The following is a 20159-nucleotide window of genomic DNA, read 5'->3' on the forward strand; positions in this document are numbered from 1 at the left end:
TGTAAAGTGCCCGATGCCTGCAGCAGCTTCTCATTGCAGCTAATCAAAGCAGAGTAATATGGATCTTGATACATTTATATGACACTGCAATGTACTGTAAAAAAGCACAATTTTTTCTCTTTTTATTCTACAGACCACATGAATAAAAGAATGATTTTAGGATTCTGTATGAATCCTTATTTTTCCTTTATTTAACCAGAAAGGTCCCATTTAGATACAACATCCCTTCTGCCATGGAGTCCTGGTCAAGATGATGGGCAGGAAAATTAAAACTTTCAAATACAAGTGCAAACCGGGATAGATAGCATCATAAAAAACAACAAACAAAAAAACATATGAAAATACAACAACCAGAGTTTGGTATAATGCGTTACAAAGTAACTTTGATTACTTTTTGCAGTGACGAGTAACCTAACGTGTTAGTTTGCTGTTTGAGTAATCAAATACTTGAGTACATTTTATTTTAAAACAAGCCACGTAGCTAGCCACAAGCACGAAGCTTGTGGCTAGCTACGTGGTAGATGAAATGCTGCCATTGTCTATGGTGGAGTCTAAAACATTTTGCAGGATTATCAGTAAAATCCCCATGACTCAATAGATGGAGTAGGACTTGCTGACAGACAGGTCAGACTCAGGACTTGCATTATGCCTGGTACACATTATGTCACATTACACGATTGTCATAAAATTGTGCTGTGACTTGGCCGACAGACATGACACACTACACAATGGTAACGTTACTCACCAATTATCCCCGGTCGTCTTTCATGTCATCGGGTTATTCTTGTCCTATTTTTATTACTTTCACTATTATTTCAGTCACTGTGTCTGTTCATGCGCCAGCCGACATGTTGTTGTAGTCACCTAAAAGCATCAGCAGATGGCAGGAGCTACATTTGAAGCACTGTACGCAAACATTCAAGCTACTGTATCCTCCACAACAAGTTCATACAAATGTTTCACAATAAAAGCCTATTTAGAAAATGGAGGGATTCTCTCAGCTGAGGTTATAAGGGGCTTTTAATTTGAAACAAGTGTTGAGTTTGAAATGACGGTGCGATATGTTAACTTTACGAAGACAACGGAGCGGATAAAAAGTAAATATATAAACACACAGAGGGATTAATGAATAACGGACCGTCTATAATGTAGTTTGTTTCAAATGAAGCTGGGAGCCTCTGCAGTTGTGGTGAGTAAAAGCCCCGCCGCTATTTGTTAATGTTATTACTTTATGTCCGACCGTGAGGATGTACCATTGTTTGCTAGCTTGATGCTAATGACAGTAACGTTAACTCAGTGGGTTGACAAAGTGCCTCTGCTGTTTCACACCATCATTTCCCCCTTTTACTCTGTGTGGTAACATCCCTAGAGGAAATATTAAAATAGTAGAATACTCAAAGGTACTTTAAAAGTACTTGAGTAACTTTTTTCAGGGAGCAACGTTGGAAGTACTTTAAAAGTACTTGAGTTACTTTACTCAGGGAGTAACTTTGTAAAGTAACTGGTTACTTTTCAAAAAAGTAAGGCAGTAAAGTACTTTGATTACTTTTAAAATAACCCTTATCCAACTCTGACAACAACAGACACAAAACATACAGGAATCCAGTGCCAGACCTAACACATCGACAAAAAAATGTTACATGATACATGGCCAGTTGCTGTTTTTGTCGTAAGCGTGTTACCCAGCATTGTCAGGGGGAAACGTGGCGGGACAAGAACGAAAGTTAAGGCGCCAAAAGTCCAGGGAGGGCGGGAGCAGTGGTGGATGGGTCCAACAAACACTGACTTTCACCCAGGAGAGCGATGTCCGTGTCCCGAAAATTATTATACCAAACCCTGCTCATTTTTTCTCAACCCAACCACCTGTTTTTGTTGCCGAAACCTTACCACGTGCATTTGTTGTTGAAAAAAATAAAAAATAAATAAATAGTCAATTTGTGGTGTTGTACTGCCGTAGTGCGTTTATTTTGAGAGAGAGATTGTATGTAAATGGTAAATTTTCTGTGAAAACATGAGTGTATATTGATAACAGACAATGCATGCAACAGGTAGAACTTGACCCGGCATCCCAGGACGTCAACAACCAATGTACCAAGGGTACTTTGCACATCATATCTGGACATAGAAAATCCATGACCAAACATTGATATGTGTTGAGGTCAGAGTGATAATGTGTTGCCCCGCCCCCCATCTGGGTGGTGCCCTAAGCGGTCGCCCATACATAGTCTAGTAAGATCCACCACTGCAGGAATTAGGGGCTATAAAGAACTATCGCAAATAATGGCATTTATTAAAAGCAATAACATTGTTCTGTAAAAACTGATTTAAAAACATGTCAAGAGAGCATAAAGTTTCTAAGTTCAGTTTCCACTGCAGTTCATTCGAGGCTTGTGGGGCGTGAAAGGAAAAGGCAGATTTACCCACCTCTGTTAGGGTGGTTGAGACCATGAGGAGAATCTGTACTGATGACCTAGTGTTATAGCTTCTAGAGCATTATGTCAGTATTATGGATATGTTCTGCAGTAATTCATCCAGTAAAGCTTTTGCAATAAGAGTTAACATATTGGTTTTTCTCACAGTGAAGAATATCATCATAGGAGTATTTATAGGGGCAAGAAAACTACTGTAGACTTTTTATGAAACAGTTGTGGGAGTATCACAGTGATTCAGAAGTGATTCAAGGTTTAGATCATTTTCAGTTTGTGTACAGGCCACAGAAAGTGGATACAAACAGTTCCTTTGCAGCTGTGCCCGAGTAAATGACAAGAATAAAACAAACAGCCACACTTTTCATCAGGCGATGTAAATGTTTGTGTTTGAGAAATCATGCCTGACGCACATGCAGTGCACACTGCTGCAGATCCCAAACTGGGACCCAGGGACCTCCAGGGACCCTTGGGAGTGGCACAGCAGAGAAATAGTTTAATTCGATTACTATTTCATCCTGTAATAACTGCCTGGATCAGATACTCCCATTTCACTTTTGCTTCATAGGAACGTATGTGAAAGGCATGAAAGGAAACTGTCTTTTCTAGTGTGGTTTATTAATATCAGATGTTATGAAATGGGTATCTGTGGCCTCGTGTGTCTGTTTGGGGTGTGAGAGCCCACGCTGGAGTCCGTCAGGACTCGGCGGGGAGGGACTTTCTGGACACTGCGCAACAAGTCCTGGGGCGCAAGAAGTGGATGATAAGAGTGAATGGCAACACGGCATGCAGCAGCTCTAACAGGAGAGGGGGTTTTATTGGATGATTAGGTACGATTTGCTACCTCCACTACATATTTCATTCATATATCCTGCCGCTTGGAAAGGATGTGTCGCAGTAAAGTTTATCCGGACTTTAAAAGCGCGCCGCTGGAAGTTTTCCCGCATGTCACCGCACAGAAACACGTTGGAGGACCTGTTGTGACACAGAATGGCAGAGATACAGCGTTCCATAGCTCGGATGGTTTACTTTCTTCTCGGGTTTAATCGCAAAAGTAGCGCAGAAAGTTTCCAGCTGTTGGGGACGCAGCAGGTGACCAGCAGGGCATGAGGTTTGGACTGCAGCTCGATCACAGGCTGGACTTGAATGTGACGGAAGGCAATGTGAAATGGTCCCGACTTGTCCCCGAAGCTGGGAGGATATAACTTGAAAGGAGCAAGTATTTAAAATAAAAAAAAGAAGAATCTCAGTCCACCATGAGAGCGCTGACTTTACTGTGCGTAATAGTCGGGCTGTGGGAGACGAGCCTGAGCAACAGAAACTGTCCGGACCTGATCGTTGACAGCTGTCACTGCTCTGCGGAGAGGTCCAAGGAGCTGAGCAGGCAGCACGTCAGAGTCAAAGTTGTGTGTGATGATGTGGACCTGATGGACACCCTGCAGCCCAGCTTCTTACCCAACAGAACTGTGTCCCTGTAAGTACGTTTAACGAACATATCACTGTCAACACCTTCCACCTGAATTAGAGGGACAGTATGTGTCCCTGGCAGCCCAGTCACATTGTAGATTTTTTAAAATGTTGTCTTGAGTCAGGTGACTATTTAAACCTTTTGGGGAAATAAAAGTGATAAGTTATTTTTTATTTTCAACTGGCATACTGTCTAATGGATGGAATTTTTCTCGGGGGCCTTGGAGCTCTCTTAAGGGCCCCTGGAGATCCTTAAACCCCAGTTATGGGACCTGAATGCATGGTCAAGAGCATTAAGTGTTATAAATTGATTCCACAAGGTTAAAAAGCTTTGACACAATTCAGCAGTACTGTAAGTCTTTTATAAAGGATGCATTAGTTTTTATAGGGGTGCACAAATTAAAGAAATCAATAAACTGCAACTTATATTCTTCATATTATCATCCTACAAAAATATTGTAGTACAATGATACCTAGTAGGAAGGGTGTACGTTGTGTTTCGCCAGAAAATTTTGAGTATTAAACACTTAATTTGGTTGATATTTATGCACCAAATTTATGACATTTTGCATCAATTAATGGTCTAAATGCCTTACATTTTTATCAAAATAAAAGGTTGGCTGCTTTCATTTTTCTACTGGGGGAGACAAATGTTCATGTTTTAAATATTGAGAGGGAGGTTTGCCCTGCAGCCCCCTGAAATCTACACCTATGCCCACAGGTTCAAATATCACAACTGGTTACTAAATTCACCTCGTATACCTCTAATTAGGATAGTAAAGGAAAACATAAAATAGATCACTTTGATTAACTCATTGAAAAAGTCAGACTGCCACAATGCTATTTTGTCATTGTATTACATTCAGAACCTTTCTAAAGTGCTTGTGTTTAACGCTTTTCAAAATCAAAGACAAACTAATTCATTATTTTATGGATTTGATAAAATTTAGTTCCATAATTAATTCCATGTATATAAAACCTGAAAAAATTAGTAATGTAATTGATAGGAAAATTAATGGACAACTACTACTACTAACTACTAATAATTGATTAATTGTTTAAGTTATTAAATTTACCCCAAAATTCCAAGCCAATGCCATATGTGTCGATTCCAGCCTCTCAATTGTGTGGATTTACTGCTTCTTTTGTGGATAAAATTTTGAATTTTGGACTGTTGTTTAGACAAAATAAGACATTTGAGATGTCACCACAGCCTCTCAGAACAGACTAAGCAAGTAATCAAAAAAACAATCAACAGATGTATCAATAATGTAGATCGTTTTTGCAATAATTTAACGGGTTATCTCATTGAGGTCTGTTTTGCTAGAAAATCTGATTACAGCAGAAGAAATAAGAACAGCGATAAGACACACAGTCACACAAGCACATTCAAACAGCATCAGAAACAATAATAAACATTTTTAAAATGGGTCAAAATTTAAAGTTTAACTTCTTTCAGTGGGTTGTGATGCTTAAGTTTTACCGTCTGTGGTAACTCATTCTATTTAAAAAAAAATTAGAGGGCAACATTCCCATGTTCAGTAGCCTATTTACTGGTGGGGTATCAAGAGTCATCTCACTCTGAGATCTGCCCTGATGAGCAGTAGTTTTATATTGGAGAAGAGATGTAATATACTGAGGCAGCTTTAGTAGGAGACATTTATAAACTAAAATGATAGTGTGTAGTGCTTTTCTTGTTGCTGGTGAGGACCAAAATACTTTTTCATATAGCACACAGCCATTCTGTCTGCACTGCAAGTCCTTGTAAAATCTCGCTGTTATTACTGAACAACTGATTGAAATAATGGCAAAGAAAACTCATGTGGAATCTTAGCGGTCCCCAGAACCCACGTTTGAGAACCGCCGTCCCTGTGTAAGCCACATTAGAGCCTCACCTGTCTTGTGTTGTTACCTCCTCCACATAAATCTTTTGCCTTTCACCGCCCTCTTTAGGGATATTATTTGCATTGTATTCAAAGTTATTCAAACATAGATCTTGCGCTTCGACGGGGACTTTGAGAAACCTCCCTTAGTATTCATCTGTGCCTCTCTTGTAGATGAAATAGCACTTCAAACACTCGAGGGGTTGATAACTTTCCCCACACGTTACCCCCCCCTCCTTCTCTCTCTCTCTGCAGGTGCACAGATTGACTGCTAGATTAATAGACTGTTTTATTCTTGGAAACTTGAGGTCTGCCTCTCGGAGTGTAAAAGCAAATACTAAATGTAAAGGCCCTTGACAAGTTGCAGCCGACCACTAATTCTGAACTAAGAGCACAGTTGATTAATGGTAGCACTTTGCTTACTGCAATTTATTTGGAGTGCTGTTTGCTTCCGTGTAGGCAGGGGTGCTTTTGTTCCTTTAAGTGGAGAATGGTTAAAGGCTTTGTTTTGTGTGCAACATTCATCAAAGTGGGGCGGTTTTTGTAGCTTGCAGGTACTAACGAAGTTTGATTTTTAAATTGGGCGACGTAGATAAACTGAGGCTTAAGGTTTTCCTCAGAAATATCCAGTACGTATCAAACCAACCGCAGCTTGAAGCATCACAGAATGACACCTTTTCCTCAGTTCACTTGCGAAATGCTGTGTTATGATTAGATCAGTACAAATAAGCCCATTCCTCACTCCGTCCTATTCCTTGGTGAGCTAAATCCTACAGCAGAGCCCTTGCCGGACAGGAAGCAGTTTTCCTGCGTTAGGAAATGTGACCTTTGTCAGGCTGAAGTGGCCTCCCTGCTCGCTCTTTTGTTTAGATGTGCTGTGCAAATAAACAGATATGTCAGGGGAAGTATGCACATACCGATCCCCCCCCTGTAGACTGCCCAACAAATCTCCCGAATGTCTCCCCACGTGCTCCCTTCATTTCTCTCCTGCTCTCACCACCTATGAGCTCCTTGTAGAGCCATTTCCTCTATGACAACTGTGTCACGTTCAAGTACACTAACCCAGATTCAAAATGCCACCTCTAATTAAAGGCGCAGATTGAGCTTTGTTGCTTCTCTTTTTCCCTTTATTATTGCATCTATAAAATGTTTATGAGGAACGAACCTTGCAATAGTGTAGCGCCTTGCAAATGCCAAGAAAAACAACTTAACAAGCAAATAAAACAACATTAGCATAAACAAGAAAGATGAAACTGGACTGTATGTAAGAGTGGGTCAGTAACTCTCTGTCCAGCACAACAGCCTGGATTTACACCTCTGACTGTTTTCCTTATCGTCCATGGGAGGGATCGGGAGTCAAGGAGTTTGGAGCGTGGTCTGACAGCTCTGTTGACCTTGGGATCTATCTGGTGGAATGGTTTCAGTGCTGCTGAGCAGCAGAGGCACTGCCTCTCTGCACAGCATAGCAGCTGAGATTGTAGCCGACACCTGTCTCAGGCAGAGCTCCTTAACAGGAAGACGCACCGCTTGTCCAGGGGAGAAGGGGGACAGATTGTGGAAGAGACAAGGGGATAGAGTGAAGATGGAAGGTAGACATGGGGAAGCAGTGAAAGAGCCATTAGAGGAATAGAGGGACTGACAGAGAGGATGCTGGGAAAGTGGGGACAGGAAGTGTTTGGTTAAAATGTAACTTGATAGCTGAGGCTGACTGAGATGATGTGGCAGCTACTAACACGTTGTTTGGTTGGGGAGGTGCCTGTCGCACAGTAACAGCTGATTGTAACTGAGCGTCTGAGTCTCTTCACTGCTGGAAACTGCATGCAAAGAGAAACACACTGTGCACTTACATAACTAAAAACTTCTTACAAACTTCTTATAAAGTGTTACAACTGCTGCTGTTTTCCCTCTTGCTGAGCTGTTGGGTTGCAGCTAGACCTGGTTGTATCATTTGCATATATTACCTGCTGAGTGTAGCCAGCCCACTGTTTGGGGTTTGAAATGACTTTAACATTTTTAAATGCAATTGTCACAGATCCAGGAGTACTATCCTGCACTGTAATCAAAATTATTTTAGTGCAGCAAAAAACATTGGGAAGTTTTGCACCTGAATTTGATACTGATTTAAACCTTTGAAAAAAAGAGTTATATCAGTTGAAGTTAGGGATAGGGAATTCTGCTTATTTTTTTGCGATTCTTTATCGATTCCTTTTTTGTTCCTGATACAATTTCTGTGTTGATATTGCAACAATATTGTAGGGTTGACTTTTGGGGCTTCCACAAAAAAATTACACAATGAGATTTTTGACAAATAGTTATCAGTAATGTGGATATGATGATATTATAGTGGGTAAAGGCAAATAATGAAAGCTTGAACAGTCTGGTCAGTTCAGAAAATTACATCACTTCACTGTATTGCAGCCTTTCAAAGCAGGAAACTGTTATGATATCACAATATTCGATTTTATGTTTCCTCTTTAAAACTGAAAAGAAAGGACAATCAAATAATTTAAAGGAGTCAGAGAAAAAGTGAAAGATTAAAGTGATTTACTTACAACCTTAGCAAACTTCACAGGGAGGTCTCCAAATTTGGGGGTAGATGGGACATAGTGATTGAGCCAAACCAAAGAAATCAATCTGACAAAACCAGGCCTTACAAGCTCTACCTCTGAAAACAAATCACAAACCAAAAACTGAACTGTCTTTAAAAACAAAGAGCTTCATGCTGGCATTGATAAAAGGATTGATAAACTTGGAGGAATACATTTCCCATGGATCGGGCAATTTGGAACTGGATCTCAAGTAGAAAACGTTCTCGAGTCCCATCCCTAGTTGAGGTCACATTTTAGTCATTTGATTATTGATACTTTTCACCCAGCTAAAACATCAGATATGATTGCAGGAATAATTCTTTAGTAAACATTGATCAGAAGATTGAAATTGTTGACAGCTGGTTAATTTAGCCAATTTAAAGTACTGTTAAAGCAACGGTCAATACTTTTATTTCAACAATAGATCAAACAACTAAATATATGTGATGGGTCACCAGCAGTAATGAACCTACAGAGAATTATTACCTGATTACAGTTCTCCTCAGCTTTGTATGATTTTTTAATGGTTCACTATCACCGCTCTCGTAGTCATCTTTGTCGGCATCAGGCGGGTTGTATTTAGCAAGAAAAGCCCCAATGGTATATTCCAGCTATTCTGTTGCCACTTCTTCTGTAATTTGTAGTGGGACTGTGCGTGTGCTTAAGCCTTTAATTTGTTTCCAAGAACTGGCAACAGGCCATGTGGCTAAATCAGCCACTGAGATAGAGATACTTCCTGGCAGCTAAGGATCCGTTTTTCCAATCGGGAGCTACAGTAAAATGTACGATTTCGCAGGTCATTGAAGAAGACTTTGCGTCAAAATAATAATTGCTAATTTCTCTTTTTTGTTAAACATTATTGATGATAATGTTACTGTTAGTAATGAAAATTGACACAAAGTTACTTTTACTGAGGTTTTGTTTGGTTTCCTACTTGGGAACAAAAAAAGTACTTTTATTTACGGGTGAATCATTTTTTGAATGACTGTTGTAGCAATGCAGGACTCGCAATGTTTCTGATTTACTGTACTTTCAGCTGCTGAAAGTGATCCTCTTCTGGATTTGCGCATGTTCTTTGATGGAACCACGCTAAGCTCCTCTAAAGCCCTGTTGACTCTTTTTCGAAGGAGAGAAAACGAGGGCATTTGGTCTGGAACAGACCCAAATCTGGAGGTGTTTGGCATAAAGTAGCCTGCTCTGTGGGCCCTCATCATCGTCATCATCATCCTTCTAGAGACAGACAGGAGGGGCTGTTTGTGGTGTCTAGAGGGAAGTGATCAGGACGGGACTGTGGCTGCCTCCAAACCACTACAAGAACATGTCAGTCATCGTACCAGGGTAGAGAAAGACCCAGGAGGCACCGCAGGAAGCATGGCTGTAAAATAGCTGGTGGTTTTACATCATGTGCTGCGGCACTGTAGGTGGACAACTTGTGATATCATCTATAGCATGATCAAAAGAGTCAGAGGCTAGTATTGATCTGTGTGAGCAAACCTGGCATGTCAGAACACAATTCATTTTCTTGTTTCTTTTCCTAAAATGGCTTTCTGCATTCTCTCATCTCATTTTTTTGTATCGCTATAAATATAATTCTGTGTATTCTCCCCCCTCCTCCTCTCTTATTCACTCCCTCTCTCTTATTTTCCCTCGCTGTTATTCCTTGGGGGCTTTTTTCTCGTCTGCCGAGGTGCTGTTTGTGCTCTACCCTCTTCAGAGTTCTGAGTACTTCTGCATGAATATTTCATTGACATGCACACATAGCCCGTCCATATTCTCCTGTGCATTACCTCACTGACAAACCCTGCGAGAGCACACACATTCACAGCGTAAAATGCCCTAAATGATGTGTCACGCATATACATAGAGTCCTGGCTGTTAATCTAAAGAGACGTGACCAAAATGACCCTGATAGAATGTGTTGTATCTAACATCTCACGCTGCGAGGAGTCATGCCAATCTCCCTTTCTCTCTCTGTCCCTCTGCCGGCTTCTCTCGCGCTTATCTCCAGTGATATGGAAGATTTAAAGAAAGCAAAAGGTTCATCTTTAGATGAGTGCACTCTCCAATATCAGTCGACTAAGCCCCAGAGGGTGTAATACTTTTAGATCCCCAGCACTCTCCCCTCTGCGGTAGCTAAAGCCAAGAACATTTGCCCTTGAGTTATCCGTGCGCTCAAGAACTGTGAGGTCAGGGCCTGATCTGTAATGCTGCTACATGTTAGAAGCCGCCATTCTCTTTAATAAGCACCTATTGATTCATCTCTTTACCATAAAGGGGTTAGCATTCTGTCAAGGTTTCAACTTGGGTTCTGTAGATTTCTATTGATACACTGCTCACATTGGATGCCTGAAAAGCTCTGTAACTACCGCTCATGTGGCGGGCTTTAAAGAAACAGCTGATCGGTTTTGCTTTCGGCAATAATGATTCACTGATCGAGAGTTCATGACCACAACGGGGAGAGACGAGTCTGTAAATTCTGCTATAGCCTTGAAAAACCAAGAATGTGTCGAAAGCCAGACTTACCATCTAAAAATATTAGGTAAAGATAAATACAGTGTCTGCCAAGGATACGTCTCTGCTCTGCTATCCTTGCCTCCTCCCTATACCGCTGAGTAAAAGTTACTTAGAGGGTCATAAATTTGAGAGCAGAGGAGAGTAACTTACAGCTTGTTGTCTTTTCCCTGTTTTCTGACTCATTGTAAAACAAGGCGATTAAAACCCTGATGTGTGTTGCTTCTGTTGCAGGGTGTGATCACAGTGGGAAGCATATTAGCTCTCCTTCCCATCTAGCAGGGGCCTTGGCAGGCCTTTATCAGTGCCGTGTGCTGGTGTGTGTGTGTGTGTGTGTGTGTGTGTTCACATGCTGGTTTGTGTGTGTGTGTCCATGATGTGTGTGAATCAGGGAGTGACACTGCAAGGATACAGGGTGTTTATGTAAAATTCTTGACATGTGTCATGTTGTATATTTGTCAGTTAAAATGCCCCCTCAGCTCAATCAATGCAAGTCATTGATGTTGTATGGTTAAATCACAGGGTAATGAGCTGAATACTTTAAGATCTCTCATGACTCAAAGTGGTTACAGGTAGCTGTAGGGTTTTAAGGAAATGCTCTTAAATGTGCTTGAGAGCATTTTAAACATCAACTCTACATCTTCTTGTCTTTGGAAAATCAGCTGATGATTCATGGTCTAGCTCACTGGGCGCCTCTATCTCATATTGACCCTGTGTATACTTGGTTTTGAAATGTACTTTGGGCAACCAGGTCACAAGTGGACAATGCTAAATACAAGTGTAAATAACCAGCAAGATGCATCGTGATCTGATCACTCAGACCATTTGCCCAGGTGGTCTGGGATGCATTTGACCACACATCTTTTATAGTATGAAAACGAATGTATCCCGATAGGCCTTCCCCGTCAAAGTGGTAGATTCTAAGAAGTCAAGCAGTCTTTTTTTCAAGCAGTGTGCGGTGGACTTCTTCAGCCCCCAGATAGAGCTGCAGAGTGAGCGCTCCTTGCTTTCATGCTGCTCCTCTGTGCAGGCAGCTGCAGACCCAGGGTGAGTCTAAGTGAGTCAGAGGCAGATGCCTGGAGGAAGACAGGCTTTGCCCAGTCAGGCTCCGAGATAACATTATCTTCTGCCTCCTGCTCAAAGAGGTGAGTTTATTTCTTGCAGCAACAGCCTCTGGCTTTTGCTTCATGTTTGGTGATGGCAAAAAAACGTGTTTGCACATTTCGGATCCAGCGTTTGCGTAATTAGCACGCATTAGCTTGGAGGGCTAACTTGGCTTGTTTGATATATTATGTGAATGTTTTTGTCACCCTGAAGTCAAACCCGTTCAAACTCTATATGGAATGAATAGTTGAATATTTGTATTGAACAGCCAAATCTGATTTGATTGATTTGACTGACAAGGACTATGTCATCAGTGCAGGATGAGGTGACTGTTTTGGGTCCATGTCATTGGTCCGACATCCCATTAGTCCAATGGTCCACGGTGTTGAACGGCTCCCGGCGGGCGTATTTCTACCTTGATGGTGCGCCGCGACCGGCTCTGGGTCAGCTGGGAAAGGCTTGAGGCGAAGCAGGCTCACGGTTTATGTGTTTGTCACTTTCTTTTTCATTTTAACCCACACCATGATCTTTTCCTGACCCTAACCAAGTGGTTTTTGTGCCTAAACCTAACCAGACCTTAACCACAGGGCATCATGATGATTTCGGAACAACGGGACTTCGGAACAATGGGTTTAATATGGTCGGAACAATGGACTGTCGGACCAATGGGCAGTTCCCGACTGTTTTTTGGTTAGAGTGAGCTAACACTCTACATTGGCCCATTTTAGAACAAGTTGGATGTAGTGTTGTGTGAATGCTGATTGATTTGTGCGATGGAAGGAGATGTGTTGGATACTGCTGACATTGATATCCAGCAATACCTACACACCTGCTAATGTGACTGGTGAGAGTGTGGATAACTGTGTGTGGGGCCCTTTGCCCTTCTTGCAAAAGTGATGTAGGCAGTAATGAAATGGTCAGCTGAGATGCATGATAGATGTAGGTGTGAAAGCGATGTGGCATGAGATGTGTACACCAGGTCAAGATGAAAAACAATTCTTGGGTGTGTTGAAAAGTATTTTATTGAATCTGAATCCACTAGTTTTTTATCGAATAAATTCAAAGACTGGAGGTCCTGATACAAAATTGTTAGGTTGGTAAAATATTGCTGTAATTACAGTAAGAGTCTGAAAGTACTGAAAGTGATGTGATGCGACCCCAACACTATTCGATAGTACATTTCCCATGTGCCCACTTATTTTGCGTCAAGTGAAGGAATTTGCTGTATTTTGTGCAGTGAGGAAATTCAGCAGTGGCACACAATGTAAAACTGCAGTGTGAAGGTTGGACAAGCCTCCAATCTCCAGCAATAATGTCTTTTATCAGTTTAATGCCAGCTAACCAATACCTTAATTTCATATTTAGTGTCAAAGTGATATACCCATAACATTTCTTTCCTGGAAAGAAACAAGTTACAGTATCCTGAAGCTAGCCAGAATGAGGTAACACACTTTAAACTATATTCTGTGATTCAAGGGAATTCTTGAAAGAAATGAGTGAAGACATCTCATTCATTTGGCCCATTTGTACCATTAAAACTCCTGACTTCACATTGTGGTCTGTCATATAACGGGTTGCATCCGAAGCAGATGTGCTCTGTTAATATGTACATCTGTAGGTAACCCCTGAAGCAATGTCTGTTTCCTGTCCAAGGTCAATGTTAGTAGATATGAAATATGTTATTTTGGTTAGCAGCGTCTAGTAACTCGATCTTCTAAAATAATAGAGGCTTTGGCTGCTTGAAGAGAAGTGGCTAGAAATCTTGAGGCCAGTGGATCCAAATGTTTGTAATAGTTCACATTGTGATCTTTACTCCACTTGGTCCTTGTGATTGGTGCGTTGGATGGCGTCTGTTGGAGCTATTTTTGAATCTCTTCTCCTATAATAATATAGTTGGATGTCTCTGGTGCATGGCAGCCTGGCTAGTTTCTAGAGCACTGACTTTTTAGTTGGACCTCACAGAAATATCCCAGCTGTGGCGTGGAGGGAGAATGAAAGCCAGGGCTCCTGTTTTAGGGACGAATTGATATGGATCTCACTCACTGTGTTTAATCACTTCTGTAGCCTCAAAGCTTAAGGACTGAAGCAGACTGAGACTTTGGAATTATGAGATGTAGGGGTGCAGCTATAGATTCTTTATCAGTTAATCTGTTGATTACCTTGTCTCTAAAATGTCATACAATAATGAAAAATACTGATCACAACTCCCGAAAGCATAAGGCCAATTCTTTAAATTTCTTGTCTTGTCTGGGCAACAGCCCAGATTTTCTTTTCTTTTCTAGTTTATTATTATATAAGACCAAGAAATGCAGCAAATCTACACATTTTAGAAGGTTGAACCAACAAATGTTTGCAATTTTTTAGAGAAAGTACTTCCCTGATATCAAAAAAAGGTGTTAACTTTCTGAAGTAAAAAGAATAAGAAATAAACTCCAAAAAATGTATAAACAATAAATATATGCTATTCTATGACAGGCAACCACCCACCACAGTTCAAAATGATCATTAGCAAATAAAATTCTCATCATAAATAAATTTAATAAACTGCCATACCAGTTCTGTGCCATACCAGTTCAGTGTACTGCAGTTCTGTGTATTATTTGTTTGTAAGTGTTGTTGCCGTACCCCAGCAGAACACAGCTCATGAGCTATTCAACTAATGTTAGCATCTCTATTATGTTATATTTGCCCCCTCCCATATTGACTCCGTGGCTATGGCCTTGAATAAACTGTCCAACTACATGAACTTTTCAACTTTATAATTTTAAGCACAAACACGTCCAATGCCATATGGGAGAATTGTGAAAGTACAGCGTTTACAAGTTATAAACTCGTGGTCAGACTTCTTGTATGTATACACGTCTGGCTGTGGTTCCCACTGACACACAGTAAGCAATGACATAAACCATTTGCTGCTACCCACAGACACAATACTGAATCCGTGCACTCCTACCTCATTGAAAGCAGCTTATCCGCAGTGAACATAATTGATAATGTAAATAGAGAGTTGGACAGACGCTCCAGAAGTTTGTCGTGGGCTGTTTACATAATGTTCAATTCTGTTTTTCCTGTGATTTCCTGGACGTTACGCAGAAGCCTGAGATAGGCATGCAGAGGTCGGCGAGCAGACGCGCACACACAAACACACACACATACGCGCAGCATAGCACAGCACAGGACACGCTTGAGTTTGCACAAACAGAGGCTGCCTGTCCCTGAGTGGGACGTCCGTCCGCAGAGGGAGGTGTAGTGGTCTGTGGAACAGAAGAGAGACCTGGGACAAAACACAGTGACAGCATTAGTATCTCATGATCTCAGTGTTGACTACCTTCACTTCATCACACTGTCCATGTGTGGCTTAAAAAAGAGCTGCTGTAGGTTTTCGGAGCTTAAAATGATATGTTGTAGAGTAAGGCCCTGGACATAGAAGAATAAACTCCACTGGGTGGCTGAAACTGAAACTGTTTTGATGGCTTTGGTTATTTTTCAATAAATCTGTGTGTGAAATATTGTGAAATTGACCCATTAAGTCTTCCAAGTAGTTTCTCACCATGTCCAGTTGACTCCATGCTGGCTCATATCTGCTGCAATTTTCTGCTCTCGGAGAGCTTTGTGTCAAGATGAATCCAAACTGACAGAAGCCCAGTAGGATATTGATGTCTGGATCAACAACAATATAAATCCATATGAATTGTTGCTTACTCACTTTTTGCCTCCCCAAATGGCTGCCCGTAAATCTTGTGGTTCATTCCCACACAGCTTAGGTAGGCCTATTCTGATTGATTTGTGGAAGAAGAGAGGTATTTTGAACACTGAATTTTACAAGCTCCCACATGCCTGATTCCTGTTTGCCAGTCCTCGCCCCTTAAGACTGATTGTCCAGTAGCAACTGTAACTAGCCACAGCAGGCCTGTCAAGCTTTGGATATCTCAAACACTAGCATGGCTCGCTCAGGCCCCCAGGAAGTGTGCCGTGCTTTGAAGTAAATTTTCATAATGGCCAAACAATGGAATCACAAATGATGCCACTGAGCCCAACGAGACTGTTTCCCATAGACTTACATTGTGAAAGAGACATCTGTAAACCAGTGTAATTAAATCATTCTATCCCCATTCAAGTTAGCAGAGGGCTAATCCAGAAGTAAGCCGATTGGCTTGGGAACATCTATACTGTGCTTGCACTATGGGCCCAATGATGCAGATGATTTGGGTAATCTCAATCCCAGAGAGTTGAATTTATTTGGCTACAGGAACCACTGTGCAACTTTAATAGGAATGATCAGGTTCCTGCATCGAACACTGCAGTTCATTCATGGTCTGGCTAACTGTCTTACTACTTACAGTACCTTAGCATTATTTACAAAGACAAGAGGCCTGACATTAGCTACCTATGTTATTATGGGGTCACAGGTTTATTTGTATATTGCTTAAGTAGCAATAGTGTCTTTCTATTTTTTGGTTTGGGGAGTCGTCCGGTAGCCTATTTCCACTGTTGTCTCGTAAAAGTGAAGCCATTTGAAATTACGAACATCGAAGCATAAATCTAACCACCATGTTGCTTGTCCAGGTTAGTTTATGTAGGCTTACGCTTTGAAATGATCCCTGTGTTAAGTTAGAATGAGTTTTTTGATTACGTATTAATTAAGAATACTGTAATATAATACAAGGGCTAACAACGCCATATATGAACAACTTACTCTATGTCTTCCAGATGCTAACCTTGACCTAGTACTTAGCTTTAGTCGCCATCTTTTTGCAATATATCCAGTAGGTACAGTAGCTACCATTGGCTTATTTAACAGACCTTTTATAGGCTATTTTGGTGCCCCCCCCCCCGTTCTGGATGGCACCCTAGGCCGCTGCCTATGCTGCCTGTAGGAGGATCTGCCACTGGAAATGAATCAGCAGAAAACATCAGAAAGTCAGCAAATATAGAGTTTTCAACTAACTCACAGAGTTTTAGCATTTTTAGCTAAAATATTCTAGTGACAATCGGAAAATTCAGTTCCATGGCCATCGGCTTGAAAGGAAAAGTCTGCTTTAGTTTACGACTGTATGAAATCAATAATCTTTTTTAGATTTGTACCAATCTTGAGTGTTATATCTGCCTGTGTTATCACTGCAAACTGCATATATGATAAGATGAGATGAGATGAGATGAGATGAGATAAGATAATCCTTTATTCGTCCCACAGCGGGGAAATTTGCAAGAATATGTATATTCTAATATAGCAACAGCAACTAAGGGATGCAGGGCTAGGAATCAGCCAGTTATCTCATCTAATAGCTATCAGCCCAAATGACCAAATGATTCTTCTGATCTGGCTCTGCTAATTTAGTCCTGATACTTGCTTAGCACTGTCTTTTGTGATTTGACTTTTGGCCGCTAGTCCTTTGTAAATATGTTTAACTCCGAAGTAATTGAGATGTGATATTCTCAGAAGTTTACTTTTGGGGCAGACCCAAGTGTAAATACAATCTTGGATGTTGACATGAATTTGCTGACACGAGTTTGTGTCCATCCTGGCCTTTGGCTGAGAGGGGACTTCCTAGATTCAGTCCTGCTTCTTGTGCCAAGACAACTGTTATCACTCTGGGGAGAGATCGGTACTTTCCCTCTAAGAATATGCAAGCTTGTTAAAGTAAGTAACAAAATATACTTGAACAAATGCAAAATGTGCAGCATGTATTTTTTTCTGTTTTGTCCAGAAAAAAAATGCATTTTCATACCTTCTTGTGACCAAATTGTTTCTTTTTGTTGGGCTATGACCAGCTCACATGTCTGTTTGTGCAGTGTGAGTCTTCACCATGACATTTTCAGTGTACACACTTCCGCTCTGCTCCCCTAGCAGTTTGGCCAGCAATTTGCCCGTTCAGCACAATGCATTGTGGGATCCCACTCCTTAATCCTAGGGTTAAAATTGAGTATACGTTCCCTGCCATAACGAGTGCTCTGTCGTCAAAGAGGAGAGCGGTGACACATCCCAATTACCCTTTTCCATCTAAACCTGACCAATCACTCCCAGAACCTTGTTAAAAGAAGATGGGAAAGTGGTGGGGGAGTGTGACGAAAGGATCTGACCTTGTGCAAGTGTGTGTATGCTTATGTGTGTAGGTGGTCATATGCTGACAGGAGATACGCGACATCACACATGCAAAGAAGGGCTCTGTTGCCAGCAGATCACATGGGCATGCACAAATCCACAGCGTCACAGAGACAGAGCAGCCCTGCAGTGGATGATTTAAGAGCTGGCTGAAGCAATCAATATTTCAGCAGATATGAAATCTAGAAACGCCATCCAAGGTGTATTTAAAATGATGTGAATCTGGGCAGTAGAATAAGCGCAATATAAATCATTAGCTGCTCGCCCTGTTGTAATGTAGCTTACAGCTTTGTATGAAATTGTGTGTTTGTGTGGGTGAGGAAAGGGGAAGCAAGATTTTACAGGATTTTAAAAGTGACTATATGGAGTTTATAAATATTCAGTGTATTGCTACTATAACCATCACCACTACTACTGCTACCTCCAAGTATTGCCACAAATATTAAAGTGAGAAAGAGCAGCTATTTTGATCTGTGCCTTCAGTTAAGACCCTGGAATATTGGTTTCATATCTGCAGATTATAAATATTCAGGACTTATTGGTCATGGAACAATCACAGTTGAACCTGCATTCATTGATTTATTTTAACCTTGCGAGAGTACAACAAGCTCTCAACACAATATTGACATAATATCACCTGGTACGTTGAGACAGAAAATGTGTTTGCAAACTTATACATATCCAGAAGACACAGAGCAATGCTAGCAGTCATTTAAAGTGATGTTGCTAACTACACCACAAACAGAAGTCCAGTATTTGCTGTCCTTTTAGCTCTGTTTTAGTCTCCACCAGGTCTTTAGTTGCTAACTGCTCTGGTATGTCACTAACTTTGTCCAAATGCTTGTCGATGCTGGGACTAAAAACAACCACCTGCCGTGCTAATGACAGTAGTAAAGCTGAATAATAACAGTATATATCCCTAAGCTAAAACACTCAAGGACAACTGTGGAGTTGGATATGATTTTCTGTGGGTTTGTCACTGCGAGTGACCCCTTCATCATTATTAATGGCCAACTGATCTATTGTTGATAAAAAAATGTGTAGCTTTAAAGTTTACGTGGGGATTTTTAAAGCATTAAACCCTTCAAACTCAGGAAATCTGCTTTATCAGGACTGTATCGGAGTGGTTTGTTCAGATATCGTTGACCGCTTGTAACATGAGAAACAACATCACAAATGGAGCGATGCCTGCCAGCTAGTTGAGGCAGTCAACTCGAGCTGCACTGATCCATACACACACGTCATCCTTCACTCTCCATATGTCATCTACAAGACACACCCTCCCAAATTGACGGTCCTTTTAAATCTTCCCAGCTCTCTCTTTGCATTGTCTATGCCGCTACTGCCCTGCATCAGTACTGCTGCATGTGCTTTCAGCCCCACCCCCACCCTAGCATCCACCTGCAGGCTTCAGCTAAGGGGTGGGGGTGGGGGGTAATTAATCATCACTCCCCAATATCTCTTGTAAACATATCTGCGGGGAGCGATGAGGCTGGAGTCTACATGCCAAACTCTAACTATGTTCTGCTGTTGAAATAAACATTTAAAACGTGAGCTGCCTGACTGAACTATCATTACATTTTGACTGAAAGAAAAAAAAAATCTAAATACTGATTGGCAGGGATCATGCACCGATCTGACTTCCTGATACCAATACCTGGGCTTTTAGTGTCAGCTGATTCCGAGTTCTGATCTGATGCCAGTTTCTAATTAATAAGCTATATGCGTGACTTTGTGGTGTTGACTTTGCTCATTCTTTTATGAATAAAGCACATCAGGCTTGACTTAAACATTGCTTTCCTAACTTTGTAAAACAAAACATAACAAAAAAATATTTTTAGTAATCCAGTATCTTTGGTGAAACTGCACTGATTTCAGCACCAGAGAGGAGATATCTGTTGCCAGATCTTGCGAGAGTGTGTTGTTGAGACAGAAACAGGTCTTGAACAAAGTAAATTTTCTCCAGATATGTCTGTCTGAAATTTGCCATTTTGGTGTCGGAATGTTCTGAAGATATGTGGCTTGTGATAAATGGGTCTAATATCTGCTTCAGTGACTATGGGCTATCTGTAATCAC

The 20159-nt window shown here is 41.1% G+C and overlaps 1 protein-coding gene across 2 annotated transcripts in view; it reads left to right on the forward strand.

The window, feature by feature from the left end:
* Positions 1-3188: 3188 nt before the first annotated feature.
* The window catches only part of LOC126406623 (adhesion G protein-coupled receptor A3), a 240138-nt gene continuing 223167 nt past the window's right edge, over positions 3189-20159 (forward strand). For both annotated transcript variants that reach the window (XR_007571729.1, XM_050071035.1), the window contains exon 1: positions 3189-3900. Coding sequence is in view for 1 of the 2 variants with exons in the window: in XM_050071035.1 (XP_049926992.1) it covers positions 3683-3900 (218 nt within the window). In the remaining variant the exon portion in view is untranslated. The remainder of the gene's footprint in view (positions 3901-20159) is intronic.

This window comes from Epinephelus moara, chromosome 19, assembly GCF_006386435.1.
Source record: "Epinephelus moara isolate mb chromosome 19, YSFRI_EMoa_1.0, whole genome shotgun sequence".
Lineage (NCBI taxonomy): Eukaryota > Metazoa > Chordata > Actinopteri > Perciformes > Serranidae > Epinephelus > Epinephelus moara.